Source organism: Lepisosteus platostomus, chromosome 3 (genome assembly GCF_059453375.1).
Source record: "Lepisosteus platostomus isolate fLepPlt1 chromosome 3, fLepPlt1.hap1, whole genome shotgun sequence".
NCBI lineage: Eukaryota > Metazoa > Chordata > Actinopteri > Semionotiformes > Lepisosteidae > Lepisosteus > Lepisosteus platostomus.
In genome coordinates this window covers 11743713-11764026 of record NC_142613.1, presented here as the reverse complement: position 1 = coordinate 11764026, position 20314 = coordinate 11743713, and the positions used below count along the sequence as shown (strand labels likewise).

The 20314-nt window shown below is 39.1% G+C and overlaps 2 protein-coding genes across 5 annotated transcripts in view; one reads left to right on the top strand and one right to left on the bottom strand.

Moving 5' to 3' along the window:
• The first annotated feature begins 1041 nt into the window (after nt 1-1041).
• LOC148674378 (rab GDP dissociation inhibitor alpha) lies at nt 1042-16701 on the top strand. The gene is made up of 11 exons (XM_088627096.1): nt 1042-1260; nt 3723-3830; nt 4321-4420; nt 5543-5677; nt 6901-7099; nt 8323-8454; nt 9042-9141; nt 9740-9911; nt 10876-11020; nt 11823-11877; nt 12691-16701. Exons 1-11 carry the CDS (start codon nt 1216-1218, stop codon nt 12841-12843), a joined length of 1344 nt encoding a protein of 447 aa, XP_088483222.1. The 5' UTR covers nt 1042-1215; the 3' UTR covers nt 12844-16701.
• A 1871-nt stretch (nt 16702-18572) lies between these two features.
• The window catches only part of itih6 (inter-alpha-trypsin inhibitor heavy chain family member 6), a 31505-nt gene continuing 29763 nt past the window's right edge, over nt 18573-20314 (bottom strand). For all 4 annotated transcript variants that reach the window (XM_088627055.1, XM_088627056.1, XM_088627057.1 and 1 more), the window contains one exon: nt 18573-20057. In XM_088627055.1, coding sequence (XP_088483181.1) covers nt 19801-20057 — 257 coding nt within the window. In that variant the 3' untranslated portion in view covers nt 18573-19800. The remainder of the gene's footprint in view (nt 20058-20314) is intronic.

The window sequence follows — 20314 nt, the reverse complement described above, 5'->3', positions numbered from 1 at the left end:
GCACTTTAGACACCTCAGCTCACTTCATTCTGGAACAGAAGACCATGAGAGGTTGTGATTTAATATTAAAAAAGACCAGGCGACGGTATAGCCACACTCCTACTTTAAGCTTAACTAGAAAAACAGCAACGGCAACTGCAAGTGGATACAAGGTATAAATGGAAGACATTTTTATTTAAGGCATGGGTGTTGTATTTTTTTTTTGGAGAAACACAGTACTTGCACATTATAGGATCTGATGTGCTGGCATTCCTCAGGAAACACCTTGATCATTGCTGCTATTAACCAAACCAACAGGTGGGGTTCTCCTCATTTGCAAACTTTGTGTTAAGGGATGTAACTTAGTATATTAATTATCTTTAGAATAAAATAATTGTAGGTCAATTTTCTATGAAACAATATTTTGTCTGAGAATCTATTTGTGCCACAGCACGAATGTTTTGCATTAATCATTCGTTAAAAACACATTTTTTATTGTTTTCTCATAATTATTTCACAAACAGATCACCTCACGCAGTCGAGTCTACTACACGGACACACAAGCGCAGTGTTTAATGTGGCAGAAAGGGATTGCTTCTATTTTGCATGGAGATGTTTCTTGAGTGACACTCAGGGACTCTTCCCTGCGGCCATTTTTTCCCTTTTTTTCTTCCTGCAAGAGGAACGCCTTATAAACTCCACATACACACTGACTCGTTCTCATCAGCATCCTTTAGCACAGCTGTAGTATCGATTTCTGCATCGTCCAATGGTGCAGCCGGCGGAGTGATAGCACAGCCTCCGCACGAAGGTCACAGACTGAACATCTTTCCCAGGAACGAAAAAAGGGCTGGGCCTTTCTGCATACAGAATAAAATAGAGCAAATCAGGATATAATAAAACTCAACCCATAACCTATAAAGACTATTTTAAATTGTGTGTTAAAAAGCTTTTGTGAAAGGAGAGTCTAGATGATAAAGATTTAACAGTAGAGGGTTGGCCAGCACTTTAGTGGTATCTAAAGAAAAGGAGGGGGGGACTATTTGACGTCGCGGAGTTGGCGGCGCAGGCAGTACAAGTGGTTCGAGAGACAGGGCCATCTTTGGTCTATTTCGCCGGACACAGTTCAAGCTCTAGCGATTTAAACCGAATCACGATTATTATTTACCCCCCCACGAGCGAGTTTTTTTTCTTTACGCAATTACGTGAGAAAAATTAAAGAAGCGACAAAAAGCCATGGATGAAGAATATGATGTTATTGTTTTGGGCACCGGCTTAACAGTAAGTGCGAGACTTTAGCCGATGAATGGCTTTTAAATGCACTTGAAGGGGTCCTAGTAAGAGTTATCATTATATACCCTGGTGTGATGCATGTATTTCGATTTAAAAGTCCTTTGTCTGGGAAAGATTACTGAACGTTAAGTTACGCAGTGTTTGCGTCAGTTTTGCTTTGGAAGAGCTTACAGCATCAGTTGTACGATTAGATAAAAAATACCTAATACTGTACATCTTTCAGCAGTCTTTTAACTTCCAACAGATATTGTCAGATAAGAAACGGGGGCTTCGTGTGCTGTTTCGTATTCCTAGCTATATCTTCGCAGGAAGGGCGCATTTCTTCATTGAAGACGTTCAATTTAAACGATGTGCATCGTGGCAACTGGGCGTCGTTTTGCGTATTTAACCGTTTCATATAACACGGCGTATATCTAAAATCTTATCTATCTTAATGGAGCGAGTGGGGCCTTGAGATAATTGTATTGCAGGTAGTAGGCCCTACAATAAAAGACAGGGAAGAAAACCCCTTTTTAATTATTGATACCGAAACCACCATCGGGATTGTGTTCTGGTGAACCGAGTCAGGTAACACGCCCAGCAGGGCTGGCTTGTTCTGTGCAAACAGTGACAGGTCGCTCGCTAAGCTACAGTACGGAGAGCCGTTGTGCCCGGAGTAATTTTTTTTCCCCTGTAAAATCTGATCATTTCTACAAACAAAACGCAACGTTTTTCATCGCATTTTGAGAACGTCTTTAACAGCTGAGGGAGAAAAAAAACGTGAATAGTGCTGACATCACTGCATCAGGCGATGTAGTACAGTATGAAAAACGCACGTAGCCTCAGTCATTCTCTTACGTACATAAGCGCATTCAGTGATAATACTCATTCTAGTAAATTTCACATAAACACGGGTACCGGAAGAGCCGGTGCCCAATAATTTATCTGTTTTACTTAGCCCTAACCTATTTTGCGATCTTACTGTACATAGAGACTTATATTTATATATACATAAGAATCTCAATGGTCTGACTTGCAGAACATGTTTGAAGTGCTACCGCAGAACTAGCAGGCAATGGAAAAATTAAAATAGGAATATGGTTTTCACGTAAATACCTGTGAAATTAAATCTGTATTGTACGGTTGCCATGCTGTGACGTTATGTAAGCCTCCTTCAAGCTCAGTTATTGAGCTGTGTAATCAATTTGTACATTAATGTTATAAAATCATTTCGTAAAATGTTAACGATCAAGTGATTCTGAAGCGCTGAATTATTTTCTTAAAAGATAAAAGCTTAACACCGTTCATTTTAGTCGCGGTTTATCTTTGTGCGTTGTAAACGATATGCACCTTGGTGTAATAATCTACTGTATGTGTGCAGTAGCTCACATGCGCTACAGTAGTACAAACCGTAGCCCGTCTCTGTATAGAAAGAGCTTGGGTGGGGTTTGGAGGACCGGAGACATCCCAGCTTGCACCGTACTGCTGAACAGTTGGGCGGTTTTGCCTCTTTGCCGAAGAACAGTAGCAGTCATTGAAGAAAGTGAAGCTTGGGTTTGTGCATTGCACTGTACCCAGAAATGGTCACAGCGTGAGGTTATCTTTAGGGATACTGTTAATTTCTGGTTGGGTTATTCTTCGTACGCTGTCACCTATATGAACTGTCATTTCAGAATATCCTGTAGTTGTTTTGTGTGCTACAAATTGTTTTACAGTATACAAGCATAATTCAATATAAAATCTTAACTACTACCATTATCCAGCACCTAGTGTTTGTGATATTAATACAAGTCATGCTTCTCTTAACAGTGGTTTTGGTGCCTCTGCCCTCTTTCATTTCGTAAATGCTTGAATAAACCATTTTGAGACCTTTTTCACCAAACTGTTGATTATATTCTGAGTCTCCACTGGCAAGAGGTAAATTGTGGTATGGAGCAATAATGGTTAAGAATATACATAGGCGGTATTGAGAAAAGTTACTTCTAAATAGTATGCCATTACAGTTTAATGTGTAAGCAATTGCTTTCTAAAATTAAGAAGTTAAGAATGAAAATGAGGGTTTGGGGGATTTAATGTTGCATAATCTTTGTTGTTTCTATAGTTGAAATATATAATAATACATTACTTCTTAAAAGCAATTTCTTGCAATATCTTTACACAAGTAACTTGTCACTGTAATAGATTACTTATAACATGTTACTCTCTCCAGCATTGCACCCAGGTATGTTTGATTTTTGTTACCACCCCCCCCCCCACTATATGTGCTGAAAGCACTGTAATGAAGAAAATGTGAAGTTCAATATGGGTTGTGACCAGAATGTTCTTTACAAACAGCCCCCAGGGTTTGAATAGGGTGTCTGCTTATGGCTAAAATGTAGGTTCCCTCTTTGGTGTAGGGAAGTGAAGAGGATTGTTGCAATATTGCCACTGTAAAAAAAAAAACAACAACCTTTGTCTTCTGTGTTTGGTAGGAGTGTATTCTGTCGGGGATCATGTCTGTGAATGGGAAGAAGGTGCTGCACATGGATAGGAACCCATACTACGGTGGAGAGAGCTCATCCATCACCCCTCTGGAAGAGGTAAAGGCCAGTTACTTGGTGTACCATGGACCTTGTTCATAGACGTGGTGTACTAGGTTTTCACCTGTTCTTTACACTTAAAAAACACAAAGGTTAAGAAGGAAAATGTCATGGAAAAACAGGAAGATGCTAATGCAGTTGAATAATTCCTTTAATTTTTGTTTTTTGTACAAATGGATAAAACTCCAGTGCCCTCTCGCACTGCTGTAGTCATGGATAGGCAGCCCTGTAATTGATTTGTCTCTTTAAAGGCAGCATAGCAAGGCACAGAAGAGTCACCCATGCAGCAGAACTGTTTTCATATTCTTTTTTTTTAATTGGCAGAAAAAAAAGTCTTGTAAGGATTGCCTTTTATGTTTTCCCCCAATTTTGTTCCATATGAAACTATAACATCACTTAGAAAATGGACAGATAAACTACTCAATGTTTAGAAACTCTGCTGGCCTGTTTTTTTTTTTATAAGTCCTTTGTTTTGTCTTCCTGTCTGTAGCTGTACAAACGGTTTGATCTCCCAGACAGCCCCCCTGAGTCAATGGGAAGGGGACGCGACTGGAATGTGGATCTCATCCCCAAATTCCTCATGGCCAATGGTCAGTGGGTCTGACATTCTGTTTTGGTTTTGATTTTAGCTCTGCTCCCCGAGTGTTTTCGGTCCCGGTCTTGGAGTCCTGGCACGTCTTTTGGTTGTCTTTCCAGTTTTGCTTTTATTTACTGCCTGTCTGTCCCGCTCCTGGCCGTCCACGATGGGCATCGCACCCAGCTTCTCTTCTTGAGCTCAATGGGAGGAGACCCTGGAGCAGACTCAGGACACTTTGGAGGGATTATCATCTCTCAGCTGACCTGGGAGCACTTGGGAATCTCCCACGAAGAATTTGGAGACTTTTGCTGGGGAAGGGGAAGTCTGGCCTGCCTCAGCCTGTTACCACTTCACCAGGATTAAGCGGCTACAAAATGGATGGATGGTTTACTTAATATCACTGATATCACTGAATCTTGAACTGTTTTTTGAAATTATTTTTAATGCCTGTTAGCACTTGGTTTTGCATTCGAGTTTTATTAGAGAAATTGTTGAGTCTGTCCTCAGGTTACCGTTCACCTTCCCATTAGGAGTATAAGATAGTGCCAAGATAGAGACACTCTGTTTGAAATGGGGCCCAGTTAATTACATTCTAGGCACCTGGTCATTGGGGAAAAAAATACACATGGGGGGAGTTAGGAATGTCATCTTTTAAAATGGCATGATTTAACCTTTAAAGGCTGAAACTGTTAAAGAAGGACAACTCAAATTAGATCAGTGAAATGGTTCTGCAAGCTTTAACGGAGAATAGTTACTTATCTGAAAAGAAAACCAGAAGAGACTTGGGACTCCAATACCAGGTTTATTGTATCTAATTAACACTTGTCTGTCATTTTAATTTTTATAGTATTGCTTTCGACTACTATATATAAGGATGCGCATATAATATTTCTAAAATTAATTCCCCTTCAGTTCTTTTTATTAGAAATCTATCAATGCTTTTAAATGAATCCTTGACATTATAAATTAAAAAGGGCTTTTCATATTAACTTTACTCCCTCAAAAAGGTAAGCAGGCTTCTTGTTGTCTCGCATAAAAAGACGAAAATTGTCTCATTTAAAATCAGTGTCCATGACTGCTGATACAGACAATGGTATCACCTGTTGATATCATCTTTCTTTACTCTGTCCCACAGGGCAGCTAGTGAAGATGCTGCTGTATACAGAGGTGACCAGGTATCTGGATTTCAAAGTGGTGGAGGGAAGTTTTGTTTACAAGGGAGGGAAGATTTACAAAGTGCCGTCAACAGAGACTGAGGCTCTTGCCTCGAGTAAGTGTGCTGCTGTCAGATTGCTCCTTGTGTTTCTTGCACCAGCTTTTATTTTCTCTGCCATAATCCATGAGCCACATCTTCACACAGTAGTTCAACTGTTTTTAAATGTTTTGTTGAATATCAGTTGGTGTATAATATAGTAGGAACTTGTTGTGGGCAGGGTGGTTTGTGAAATAAGTTATGAAAGTTACACCTCAATTTTGGAATTCCTGAGTTTGTAAAATTCTTTCCACCTTTTAAACGATTTGGTAATTTTATATGTATTAAAACAGTCCAAACAACTATTTGTGCAGATTGGTTAAAGGTATGAAACACTTTGTTTCATATGAGGTTTAGATATAAGGTTGTTAGTGCAGCAGTTATCTTGCCTTTTCACTTTCATCTACATTGAAGCCTCTAGATCCATTGAATTCAACTTAAAACAAGTAGGAGTTGGCTCAGATGATGATTAAAGGAAGACAGCAGCTTAAAATATAAGGGTGCTGCCTATTAAGTGTTAAATACCTGCACTAATTCCTACACTAATTGTATGTTTTCTAATGACTTTTGAGTAGTATCACATTATAGAACAGTTGCCACACAGACAGATTCTGAAGGTGGATAGGCACGGTCTGCAGTGATTGAGCCATATTGCTCCTTATGTTAGAGTTGTTGATAGTTTTACTTGCCAGGAAGAAGAGCATTTTACCTTGTGATAAAACAGTCTTTTACATCAGCTGTATTGATGAAATACTGAGTTTGTAGGAGAATCTTTGCAAGTCAAAAGCACAATAAGCACATATTAATATCGGTTTCCTGAAGTTATAGAGAGGGCAATGGTTGTGTGAATCATATTACTTTCTGCTAATGGTAGTTTTTTCAAACTGAATTTACAGTTAAGTTCCCTTCCTCTGTATTCACCCTGACAATCATCTTCATCTTTTCCTGAAACATCTTTCTGGAAATACTAGATCATTAACATTGGTGTTCTAAGATGATAAAATCATAGAAAAGCTCTCCATACTACCATAAAAAGATATAAAGTTGCATTAGTGTGGATAAATACTTTAGCCGGAATTCTAGTTAACAATTTTTAGCCAAGACGGTTCAAATTAGTATATATATTCACTTAAACTAACTCCAAGTAAACCACATACATACAGATGTCTGCAACTATGACTATATATAATGCACAAAGTACTTTTTATGGATTTTGGTTCAATTGGCATTGTTTCGCATAGATCTGATGGGCATGTTTGAGAAAAGGAGATTCCGGAAGTTTCTGGTGTTTGTCGCCAATTTCGACGAGAATGACCCCAAGACCTTCGAGGGGGTAGACCCCAAACTGACTAACATGAGGGATGTCTACAAGAAGTTTGACCTGGGCCAGGATGTGATTGACTTCACTGGTCATGCTTTAGCCCTGTACAGGACAGACGAGTAAGTAAGACTACAGGCCAACCCATTCCTGTGTAACATACCTACTTTAGAAGAGGGATTGTCTAGTAACGGTTTAGTGTTGCACTTAATGCTGTGGTTGGCACAGGTACAATTACTGCTGCCTTATTAACTTATGCATTTGGAGGTTCTCTTCTGCATTTCATTCCACCTGATACCGGCAGCTCTCTAGGACTAAGTCAGTATATTGCTGCAGAAACTGTGAATCAGAATAACTTCATTGACAGGTTTTGAAGTATATTTTTCAATTCACCTAGATACAGAAATCACAGTTGTGTTTGACAGTCTTTTTAAAGTTATTAATTTTTAAAGCAAATTCCTTGGAGGGAACGTGAAGTAAAGGAAATTTTCACTGTCCTCGTCCTTGTTAAGGGGTACATAGTTATATTCTTTGATAGCAATGACTCTGCAAAGTTTATTGATGAATGAAATTCATCAGCTATTTATATGATGATATTGGGAGTTGTTTAAAAAAAGTGGTGATTTATGAAGTGCAAGGTTGAACTGTGTTATCCATCTGCGGCATGTGCACTTTCATCTGTCAAGACTGTGAAAGTCAGTAGTTGTAGCCAAACAAACCAGGTTGGAGTCAGATCTGCTGTAAAAGCAGCTCTGTTCAGTCCCTGTCCATGGTGCTGAACTCCCAAGTGTTGTAATCCGTCTTGATGCAAAAGAAAAATAAGTCTCCAACTTGAGTCCTTGATGTCCTCTGTAAAGGGCATTTTTCCTCTTTCTTTTACACATTATTAGAATAGAACTTGAAACAAGAGTTAAGAGCACAAATTACAACATGAGGAGGCCATTTAGCCCATCTGGCTCATTTGATAGGTAATAGATCCATTGATCCAAGGATCTCAACCAGCCAGTTCTTGAAGGTTACTACAGTATCGGTTTCAAGCATATGGCTAAGGAGCTTGTTCCATACTTCACAACCCTGTTGGAGGTTACATTGGTTCAGCTGAGCTAATGACTGCAAAATAAAATCTGGGGTGGAATCAGGAATGGAGTACCAAGAACATGAGGGAAAGAGCTTCAGACAGACAGAACCCTGATTTTTGGTCCTGTTTTTTTGGGGAAACCTATTCAGTAGACATTACAAAACCAGGGGAAAAAATGACTGATGTGTTTCTTACTCCTAGGTGTTGTATACAAGTTTAGGGAGATATTCAACTGATTATTTAATGTTTTTCTGTTTCCCACCACAGTTATCTGGACCAGCCTTGCCTAGAGACAATTAACCGCATAAAACTGTACAGCGAGTCTCTGGCTCGCTATGGCAAAAGCCCATACCTGTATCCTCTCTATGGGCTGGGAGAGCTACCTCAGGGATTTGCAAGGTGTGTACATTTCAGTGTATAAAAAATATTCTCAAATTATTTTCTAACATTTCTGTAAATGTTGGCAGTTTTTCTCTTAATTTACTACTGTGAAGAGGGTTAAAGGAACGTTGAGATGTGATCCTCATCGTTCACTTTGATCTAAGAAACATCATAGGCTTAGTTTTCGTGTATTTATTAGCCCTGCAAGTGCATTTTTGAAAGGTGTTCTGTATCCAGTTATAACTCTGAAAGCTTGTGAAAAGAATAATACAGTGTTTACTGAGCATTTTTAAAATGTTTAATAGTCATTGTGGCAAACGTTACCATTTGGCACACGGTATGTGTGGAACTTCATCTTGTACCATTGGACGAATGATGAAATGATAGATTCTTTATGTGAAGAGAAACTTGGAATTGACTTATAAGAAAAGCTGCTCTCAGATCAAACAGCTTTAGGACCACTAAAAATTCCCCCAAATTAATGTGCGAATAAAGTGTGGTTGTGTCTGGCAGTTGCTACATTCCTTTAGTCTTTTACTCGTTTGCATCACAAATGGATCAAACTTGCCATGTCTATTAAATAGAGCACTTCTGTGTGTTGGTAGGTTAAGTGCGATTTACGGAGGTACATACATGTTGAACAAACCAGTGGATGAAATCGTGATGGAGAACGACCGTGTCGTCGGAGTTAAATCGGAGGGAGAGGTAAACTATAAGCTGTGACCACCAATTATTCTTTTCTTCTCTCGGGAAGGAGTGTTTTAGCGACAAGGCTTTGTGTTCTGCCAGGCTCCATTGTGGACATCTTAAAAACCGGTGGCAGTGTTTTAACAAGAGGAGCCATAGCAAAATATGAAACATTGTAATAAACTTGAACCTTGACATATCCTGATTGCTTTCAGCAAATGTTGCTCAAATTTGAAATCAACAATCTTCAGATTAGTGCCCGGCCTGCATTCTGAATGTCAATGTCAGTGATAACTACTAACCCTTCAAACCCTACACTTGAAATGTATGTACTAATATTAAACAAGCCTTGAAAGGCCACCATGGAGCAGACATTGAAATGAGAGACTTTGTAGTCCTCTATTATCTGTTATCATACATCAAGACCAGATGTTTGTATTTCTGGGCCAAAAGGTGTCGCTTGTCCTTTATACTTCCAAGAGCATGATGCCTGACGTATTAACTCGTCAAGAACTGATAAAGGACGGATTTGCCTTCCTTCTGAAATCTGACAGTAGTAGCCATTATAGCTTCTGTACGGCATGACAAATCTGAGTGATCACGTGTATTGTTGCAGGTGGCGCGCTGCAAACAGCTCATCTGTGACCCAAGCTACATACAGGACCGTGTCAGGAAGGCAGGCCAGGTGATCCGGGTCATCTGCATCCTGAGCCACCCTATCAAAAACACCAATGATGCCAACTCCTGCCAGATCATCATCCCACAGAACCAGGTTAACCGCAAGTCAGGTAGGACCCAATATACACACATAGCCTCTACTTGCAGGGATATTTATATTATTTCCTGTAATGTAGTTTCCTCAAAGCTGAAGGGAGTAGCTTTGTGAAGTGGTTATATCAGTAATGAAATATATGCATTAAGTGAGGGAATCATCTTTTATAGTTAAGAAATAGAAAATCAAAACTGTGCAGCAATGCATAGGAAATATTTCTCCATTTACAAAGCACACTTTCAATTGATGTCCTAGAACAATCAGGTTCAACGCTAGTCAATCCTCATGCATCCAAATCTACAATGTGTCCCATAGATATCAGTCGTTAATGTGAATTTGTTAATATGAGGTTGGCATTTTGAAAACATCAGTAATGCCTTCATAGTTTATATTACCAAAAAGTCAGATTTATTGTAACAGAAGCTTGGGGGAGCCCTGATTGTAGATGTGTTTCAGGGTTTCACAATTCTACACTCTGTATTAAAAGTTCAAACAAACAAAACACTTTCAGAAAATATAGGATGTCAGGTGTTCAGATAGCACAACAAGCAAAGGAATACAGCTCAGCCTCAAGATGCTCTTGTCCATGTCCGATTGAAAATCTACAAACAATGGTGCACAATTGATCTGTTTCAGAAAAGTTTGGCGTGATTGAGTCAACTAGTATAGCCACAGTGTGCACGTCTATAGTAGTCCCTTTGCCTTGCTTTGCCTACAAGTATGAACTATTCCCAGCTGTTGGCCCTACAGAGAACTCTGTGGAATTTAGTGTGAAAAATTTCAATTGTCTGCAGATTGTGCTTGCTTGAGGAACGTGTGCATGGACTATTCTGTCCCGTGTTTGTATGAACATTCCAACATGAACAGGTGAATGTTTCTGGGTGGGGAGGGAGTGTATGATTTTCTTTTTAAAGAAAAACTAGTTTTCTTTTCATGATTAACATGTAGGTAAAAGTTGCTATCCTGCCTTCCCTCCACAGATATCTATGTGTGTATGATCTCCTATGCCCACAATGTGGCAGCCCAGGGGAAGTACATCGCCATCGCCAGTACCACTGTAGAAACCAGTGACCCAGAGGCAGAGATTGAACCTGCGCTGGAACTCCTTGAGCCTATAGACCAAAAGTCAGTCTACTTTCTACTGTACTACTTTGCAATAGCTGACTGTCTGACGTGGCCCATGGCAATCTTTGACAATGTTTTCTCTGATTTGTGAGCATCTTTTTAGATTTTCTATCCTCCCTGAAAGAGTAATCTGAGGTTGTTGCTGTAAATGGCCTTAATGAACCAGCAGGTGACACTGTTTACTCTGGACCAGATTTTCCAAACCATTGCCCTAATAAAGTGAAAGGTGATGCTGAGCTGCAAAAGATGTTGACAAACTGAAGTCCTGATAAGTCACACCTGTGTCCTGACAGAGTTTCTGTTAAGATTTTCCTAGTCTTCCTAAAATTCCACCTTATTTAAATGGGTATAGTAATTTCTCACTTCTGCACCTGATCTGCTGTGTCGTGAAGCTGCTGAATGTTACTGAAGTGGGCACTGTAGAGGGATGAAGCAGGTGACCTCTTTATTGTGAATCTCCTGGCTCCTTTGGCGTGAAAGTCATAGTAGAAGTGCAGTTAATTACAGTACTTCTAAAGAAAGATTACCCATAACTGGTGAGCATTTGAAAATTTCCCAGCAATTGTAGGACTGCCCTGCAACTGTTTGAATTTCTTTAAAGTTTACAATTAAAAATGCCTGTTGTAAGGTGGCTGATGGTGTGGTATGTCAGCATAATCGAGTCACAGTTCTACTCTAATTTTCACATTCAACATCAGATGTGATATGTGATGAGTGTCATACAAAAACATTAGTCAAGCTTACATGAAAAAACCTGTAATACACACAGGAGTCATCTGTTCTTGTACTTCTGCTTTTCCAGGTTCGTGGCCATCAGTGACCTTTATGAACCTACAGATGATGGCACCGAGAGCCAGGTAACACTTCAAGGAACTTAAGAACAAAGTAGCACAAGTGTGATTTTAAATACATTATTTTAATGCAATACCTGTTAAAGTTAAGTAGTACACCAATATCCAACCCTGTTTTCTTCACAGTCTTAATTTCTGACCATCTTAAAGAGTTGAGTAAGGCTGCACTCATTGGTCCTTAGTATTCCATAACACAGGTGAAGCTCTGCAAATCTCAGTGTTTTGATGAGCTAAATATTAGGACAAATCACTGTGCACATTGTTTCACCGTCATTCTTCCCAAATAGAAGTTTTCTTCTGAATAGAAATTCTGGAAACCCAAGTGCTGCAGAGCATGTCATCTTTGGTTGAGATACCATTGTTAAGTTCTAAATGTAGATCATATGGGATTGTTCAGAAAAGTGCTCACTACAGGGTTTCGCTGTTTGGCCTACTTGAATTTCCCCTTTTGGTTCAATTTTTTTTTCACTTTTTCTGGTGTACAGTACTGTGCCTGTACAAAATTTTTGCTTTGCCCAGAAAGTGCTCTACATCAGTAGGGGATTGAAGCGAACCCCCTTGTGCCTCTAAAGCAATTTGGATTCTCAGGACTGAAATGCATGGCATTTTAGCTTCAAAGAATAAAAATGTGCTATCAAACCTTGATTCACAATCCTATAAAATATTCCTATATCTTCCTATGGCTACTCTAAAACCCCACCAAATGCATTCTTAAAATGCGAAGGTGGAATAAAACAAATAATTTCACAGAAATGTTTCAATAGAAATATAAAATAAAGAGTGCTGGGTCCATTAAAACCTTTTTTGTTTGGTTTGCAGATATTTGCCTCCCGCTCCTATGATGCTACCACTCACTTCGAGACCACCTGTAATGACATCAAAGACATCTACAAGCGCATGACGGGCAGCGATTTCGACTTCGAGAATATGAAGCGCAAACAAAACGATGTGTTCGGAGAGGACGAGCAGTGAGAAGGGTCTGAGAGGCAGGCAGGGAGAAGATGGGGAAAGGCTAGAAGGAGCCAGAGGGGTGTGGAGGAAGGGGGTTAGGTTGGTTTGGGTGTGGCAAAAATCTCAAACATCTCCCTACTCCATCCTCCCTCCCCTCGAGAGAGAGACACGCACACACACTCTTCTTTCTCTGAGACTTGAGCTCCCAAAAGGCAGGGTTCCAAACACGTCTTCATTCTGCTATTTTTCCTTTTTTTCCTCCTCAAGTCCTTTTGCAGATACTGTACCTATCCGGTTGCCTTTGATGATTACAGAAAGCTTATTTGTTTTTAAAAAACAATGCATTTTATGATGAAAAAAGCCATTTAGCCTACCAGAGCACACATTTTTCTTATGTAAATCTAACACTTATGAGATGGAAGGAAGGAGATTTTGGTAAATTATTTGATATTGATACCATACGAGCAAGAAAAGCTCCATGCTGCTTTATAATCTGATTGTGAGTTTGGGTCAAAAACAAATTATTGTGCTTTACTCCTTACTACCTGATATATTTCGACATGCATATTTATATGGGTCTAGTCTTACATTCAACAAGCAAATCAGCTGTCCAGTTAAACCAAGATGTACCAGTGCTTTACATCACACGGGGCAATGCTGAAATTAGGAAGGGTAATTGTTCGTCATTCTTGCAATGGAAAAAAAAATCCCTTTGTGTCGGACTGTCTTTTATTGTCACTATTGTCTCCTCTGCACAGTGCACTGACAGTGTGTCAGTGACTCCCAACAGCACTGATGGCAGCCCTGCTTCCTCTCTCTCTTCTCCCTGTACCTTGTGTGTATGAATGACTGCATTCAGCTCATTTACAGAAATCTGGGCCAGACGTCAAGATTTTAAAATGAACAACGTCTGTAGTACACTACATACCAGAGCACACCTAGCACATAGCTGCTTCAGTATCCTGATACTAGTTGCTAATTCTTACTGTTCTACACAACTCTTCGTGGTTTTTTTCTGATGATTGTCATCATTTAGAGTATTTTGGTTATTTTTAATCTTAGTTTGATGCTGTTACCTGAAGGGTGATGGACTTGAATAACAGAAGAGTATTTTTTTTATCATTTGAGTTAAAATGTATTTATTATGTGATGGTGTAAAGAAGTTGTAGGTGGAATTTGAAAGGACTGGAGAGAAGGGATAGAACAGGCTGGGGGCTAAGAATGAGGCAGGTAGATGGAGGTTAGCAGGACACTTGTGGAATTGGAGAATCAAGCAGTGTGGTTTGATGGTCAGAGATGAGGGGTAAGTGAGGCCCTAGAGCTTAGTTAGGACGTTTGGGCTGTGGGGCTCTGAGGGATGCAATGCGTGACATTGACATTGAAAAATGGGAACCGAAAGAGTGGTGAAGGTTTCAGAGGGCCAGTGCCTTCAGCAGGGGTACAGGGTGGAAGAAAAGCTGTGCAAGTCACCAATTCAGACTGAAGAACCTGGGAGAAACCAGGTAAAGGAACCTAAAGAACTGTGAGAGAGATGTAAAGTTCTACTCAAGATGATTTTGCTCGACGAAGAATGTGTACGATTTTTGTTTACGTTGAATATAGAAACACTAAAAGACATATCAGAACATTTTGTTAAAGTCTGTTGTGGACATGTAACCTTTAAAGTAGCTGTGCTTTTAAAACGTTTGATGATTCTAAGGATCAGTAGTTTGTGACAGATAGAGAGGTGAATGCAGTGTGACATGCATTTTATGGAGTACCTTTTCATCACCATAGCTTTAAAACGATCAGTTGGCAGACACAAAAGGTTTAAGGTGAATTCTAGGTGGCTGTACTTGGTAAGCTTATTATTTGTAGTAATGCAAAGTTTTTGAGCACCTGGGCTAGATTTAGGACTAATTCTGATCCCCCGCCCCCCCAATATACCTGCAAAACTGAACAATAATTGACGGCATCTTTTAGAGGCTTCAGAGGTAAACAAATATTGGTTTACTTAGGGGAAAAACGTGGTGTTGGCTGTGCTGGCAAAAGGAAAGTTGTGACAGAAGCTATTACTATTGTCTAGTTTGTATAATATCTGTAGGAGCAGCAAGGTTTATTTATTGAGAAACAATCTGTTCTGTAGAGAGCAGTACTGACTGAGATTCAGCCAGAGGCTGATATCAACACTTCCTTAGTTCAGATCATAGTTTTAGGAAATCAGAAGGCACTTTTTTCCTTTTCATGAAGGCCTGCTGGCTTGATGAGTATAAAAAAAGTATATGAATTCCACAGAGTTTGCTGGATTTAAGCATAATTTTGATTTAAAGAATATACCTGTGCTGTATTGCCAATTAATAGAGCAGGTGAGCATTCAGCTTGTCATCAATTTCAAGAGCTGCTTTGTGCTGAAGTAAGGTGGTTTTAGAACTAACACTAAAACAAGGTTCCCTTTACCTGTTGGAGAGGATTTGTAGCAGTTCCGGTTCATATCTGCTTAATCTCAAAATCATAATGTATTTTTAGCCAACTGTTTGCTTTGATTAACCATTTTCCTCTTGGCATTAATGAGAATTAGAGCTGAATTATCTCTAGTTGCTTATTTTCAGTTTTGGAAATGTAACCATCTCACACTGATGGCAGCATAAGTAAAATGAAACCCTGTTATGTGCAGACAAATGGCATTTTGCACACATTTGTCTGAACTGGAGGTTTCTGTGTTGAAGCTGCTTTGAATATCTGTTATGACATCCTCTCTTTTGTGGGTTACCCGTGGCCAGTAACACTTGTCAGTGCATTCCAGTTCAAGACTAGTAATTGTAAACAGTTTTTTTTTTCTGCCCTGTTGAAGACTAAGGAGCTTCAATATCCAATTGCTGCACTTTCTCTTATAAAGGCATTTTCAATCTTCAGAGGCCTTCTTCAGCCGATTTGTGTCTCTCGATCACCCAAACAGCCCACAGTAACACCCACCCTCCTCCTCGCTCCCTTGACACTCTTTCAGGATACTTTCCTATTGTATTGTCTAAAAGTGTACTTTTTTTTGGTCTGCTGCTTTTAAGTAATTGTTCACGAAGGAATGGAAAGAAAAAAAAACTGAATAGGCTACGCTTTATTGAACCAGCATTGACTGTTTTTGCTGCAAAATGTGGGGGAGAAAAACATCACTTTTTGTTCATTGATTTAAGGCCATGACCATGTGTGCACATGGATTATTAAACATAACTGTGATACGTTTTTTGTGACTTTTAGGAAGTTCGAAGTCTATGGAACAATTTTGCTGTGAGGATAAGCTGAATATGCTTTGAACACTAAAATTGTCATGTTATTGTCTCAGCCCATAATACAAAATTGGTGTAAAGGACTTTTTTCTGTAAGAGCCTAATTCTCAATTTGTGTGATTGCAAGATGGGTTACAAAACTAGAGGAGACCATTTGGACCAGCTAGCTTGTTTGGTTTCGGGACAAACTGTCCTGCACACTTTACATTCCATAAGACATAATGATATGACTGCTTCTTAGTCCACAAGTATGTGTAGGTCAGTGGAGTAACCCCTAATGCAAAGTGGCAGAACTGTACTGTAAATTTTAATGTTTTTAGTGATTTACTATATATGCGCAACTGAACTTTAATCATGTTCTTGAAATAAGCGTAGCTTTTTTTGGCTTATTTTTCTTCTGGCTTTGTTTCCCTTGCTTTATTTATTTAAAGGTTATTTTGTATTTTATTTAATTTTATTTGGTTCTCATTTGAAGGATAATGAAGAAAAGATCTCTTTGAACTGTCTTAACTTATTTGGACTTACAAGTAGCTTGCTTGTGGTCATTATTTGAACACTAGTATGTGAAAAGTACCTAATGTCTTGTGGAACAATAAAATAAAAATAAAGACACGACAAATTGTGGAATCGATAATGGAAAGAATTGTGTATGTTGCTTGTGGGGGAAAAAAAAATACTTTTAAGTTATCTTTCCAGTTCTTACCCAGTGATAAGCTGCCAGACGAGGTTTCATTGATACAATTAACCCAGATACTCTGGCAGGTAAGTAATGTTGGACGTTATGGATACCATAAATGACTCCTGTTCACCCAGGCTGTTGGGCTTTCATCCAGTTATGTGCAACTAGAAGTAACTTCAGCGTACAGTCTGCAGAAAATACAACTGTGGGTTGAAGACTGTATATATGCATGCTAAAATCATTATGCTATTTTATTTTTCTACTCTTACTCTTTTTTTTTCTAGGGAAGGAGGAGGTAAATTTAGCAACTTCCATATCGTAATTTGGTGTTTCCAAATTTATAGTCAGACATTGGGGGGGGGAACAAATTCTCCCCTAGTAAGAGATCAAAAAGAAACTTGCATATATACAAATAAACCGTGAATTGTACATTTTACAAGTTTTCTTGTACACCTTTCTTAACTATACCTTGAAATGATATCGGAAAGAATGCAAAGGCTTGAGTGTCATTTCAAACAAAGAAAAAAGTTTTTAAAATGTTGCTTAAAAAATAGTAGTTTATCCAGCTGACACTTCTGTGTGTTCTTCTAAAGCAGGCTGTTTGTTCCCTTTTGTACAACTCTGTATTGTATTGTAGCTATCTGAGTGAAGCACCTTGCTCAAGGGTGAACTGAACTTTAAGCACTATAATCATATACCCTGGATATAAGCTCCAAGGCATGACCACTAGATTACACTCCTGCCTCCCATTGTGAACTAAACTCATGAGGAATAGCCGTTTGCAATTTAAAGCCAGCCTGCTAAGGGAACACAACATACTAAAAGTCAGGTCTCGCTTAAATGCAGTTACAGCAAAGGCATGCTACAAATAGTGTCTGTATTCTATTAAGATTTAATTCCATCTGATTTAATCTGACTAAATGAGCCCTTGGGATCTAAAGAAATATTGTTTCCTGCACCAAACTAAATGGACGCTACCCCCTGCCTGGTTGACTTCCTGTAGACCCACCTCTCGGTGAGCTTCTCACTTGTGAGAATGCTTGTCTCTATTGGGTAAGCGCTGGGGTTTTTAATCTGGGTAAAAATGCAGCGCAGATGCCTGAGCAGACTGAGCATAGCCTGCTCTCTGGTTTTCCTAAAAAAATAGTTGCGTATTGGCAGAGAGAAGAAAGTTGAAAATAGGTGGTGGGGATATGCCTTGTCCACCACCTGTGCCAAAGATGGAACTTCACCCTGCAAGGGTGAAGAGAGGGTACACCCTGGTCAGGATGCCAGTCACACGGAAACAAAAACATACTCTCACCACGGCCAATTAATTTACTAGTATGTCTTTGGGAGGAAACTACAGCACCCCGAGGGAAACCATCTGAACACGGAGAACATAACTCCACAAAGACAGCACCCCAGATCCAGAATTGAACCCAGGACCCCAGCACTGCAAGGCACCAATGCTAGACAATGTGCCATCCCCCTTGACTCATTTTTATCTTATTAATGAATATGAAAATACTGGTCTAATCCAGGTAATGTTAGTTAAGGTTACCACCATATTGTCTCAAGATTGTAGGGAAGATTGTCAGTATGGGATATTTCAGTTTTTGTTAGTCTTTTGATCGATAAGTTAATTGTGGTCTTGTTTAACACACTGATGTCCAATTTGCTTTAGAAAACATGTAATGTGTCACAAGGTTGCCTTCTTGTAAGTATAACATTACTTCTATTTTTCTATTTTTTTTATACAGATAATGTATGCACTTATGCATACTGTATACTGAAAAGTGTGAAAGAACTGGGTCTGTTCAAACAAAATGTGGGTATCTTTTGATTTGTTTCAGAGCAAACCACGCAGTAGTTTATTAAGCTTGATTTTTAAAAAAAGTAACAAAGGTCTGGTATGGTTACATGTTACAGTTTAAGTGCTGACAATATTCATTTCACTATACAAAGTATATATTTGTGTAAAAAACTAAAGTGTTTCTGTTTTTTACAGTGCTGCTGTAACCTCTCTTTGTTAAAAAAACTGCATTGTCACCTGGCCTAAATTCCACCTCAAATTCATGATACACCTTACCTCTCATACACCATTACAGATCCTTTCACAATGTTATTAATGCCTGCACAACCAGCAAAGCCTGGCTCCTGTTGATGCTCATGTCAAAGAGTACAAAAGATCTGTGAAATGCAGCTCAGTGTGTCTACAAATCCGCATTGCTATTTAGATTATATGATAGCAATTTGTCCTTCAGTTTTTGTATCCTGACAACCTTTTCACTTTTAACAGTTGAAAGGTCATCATTCATTTCCTATATTGTGACATTTTCTAAAGAAATACTCTACATGACCCCTATAGTTGCTATAGTCTTGTTTGGCATCAGACAGACATCCTTAAGTAAAAACTAGAATGAGCTGCATGCATAAGGATATCTTGAAAATGAGCTCAGCTGATATGGACATGAAACTAAGTCAAAAACATCCCATTCTGTGTTCAGTTTCAGGTTTCCATCAGTGGGCGCTAGATGTGCAGGCAGGAATAGCAGTATTTTGCTCTCTTATTTCTCTGGATTTGACCCAAGCTCCCTAAGTTAAAAAAAAAAACTTCAAGTTCTTCATAATTTACAGGTCAAGAGTCCACCTCTTTTCCTCACAGTACTTTAGACCTGCACTTGCTAGTGTTTTTCTCATGTTCAATATGAACGTGCTGCTTGTCGGGAAGAAAAAATAGACAAATTTCAATATTGGATATACATCATACTCATCACGTGGTAATGAAGCATTGAACTCTCCCATTTGAATTCTCTTTACTACACTATAGTCTTATGTTAAGCAGATATGACAGAGATGGTTTCAAAGGGGTATAAGTCTTTTTCTCTCCTAGTTCAAACATTTTGTCATAAAAACGTCTTTGATAGTCATTTGAATTCCAGGCATACAATGGTGGGTAGCAGTAAGTGATTGTGATATTTCTTTCTTGCAAAAGTTTTCATATACAGAGTTTTGTGGTATATATATATAAGTAAGGTATACATGGAGGGTGAGAATCTACAGGTGGTCTACCACGAAACTCTGATATGTTCCACCTATCAGCTTCTCCACATCAGGTTTTGCAATTACCCAGCACTGTCCAGCGTGTTTTTTCTTCACTGAATCTTTCAGTTTCTTGTCCACGAGAACAATGGGAATTCTCTCCCCATTGCGTCTCAGCTCTCCCATGGCCTGCTTGCCCTCGGTGTTGACCTCAGCATGTCTTGCAGTATCTGTGGTTCGTAGTATCTCAATATCTGCGTGCTGGAACTGGCCTGTGGAGACAACCCAGAGATAGATAGACCTCTCCATTTTTCATTAGAATACTTTTTTTTTTGCTTAAATGACTTCACTGACACTGTGCAGCAGCAACTGTTAAATGAAGGCTGTTATCTTCTGGATGCTACTGCTTCTTGACTGGTTGATGACACTCTACTGTGCCTTCCTCCTGACAATACAGCCAATGTGTTGATATGTCTGATGGCAGCATGTAAACAAATGAGAACATTGAATATAATTTCTTAAATTTTGA

Bases quoted from the DNA above. Each gene is read 5' to 3' on its own strand.
- LOC148674378 (XM_088627096.1), top strand. From the start codon at position 1,216: ATGGATGAAGAATATGATGTTATTGTTTTGGGCACCGGCTTAACA. The intron at 3,831-4,320 runs GTAAAGGCCAGT...TCCTGTCTGTAG, and splicing joins CCATCACCCCTCTGGAAGAG to CTGTACAAACGGTTTGATCT. The intron at 9,912-10,875 runs GTAGGACCCAAT...TTCCCTCCACAG, and splicing joins CCAGGTTAACCGCAAGTCAG to ATATCTATGTGTGTATGATC.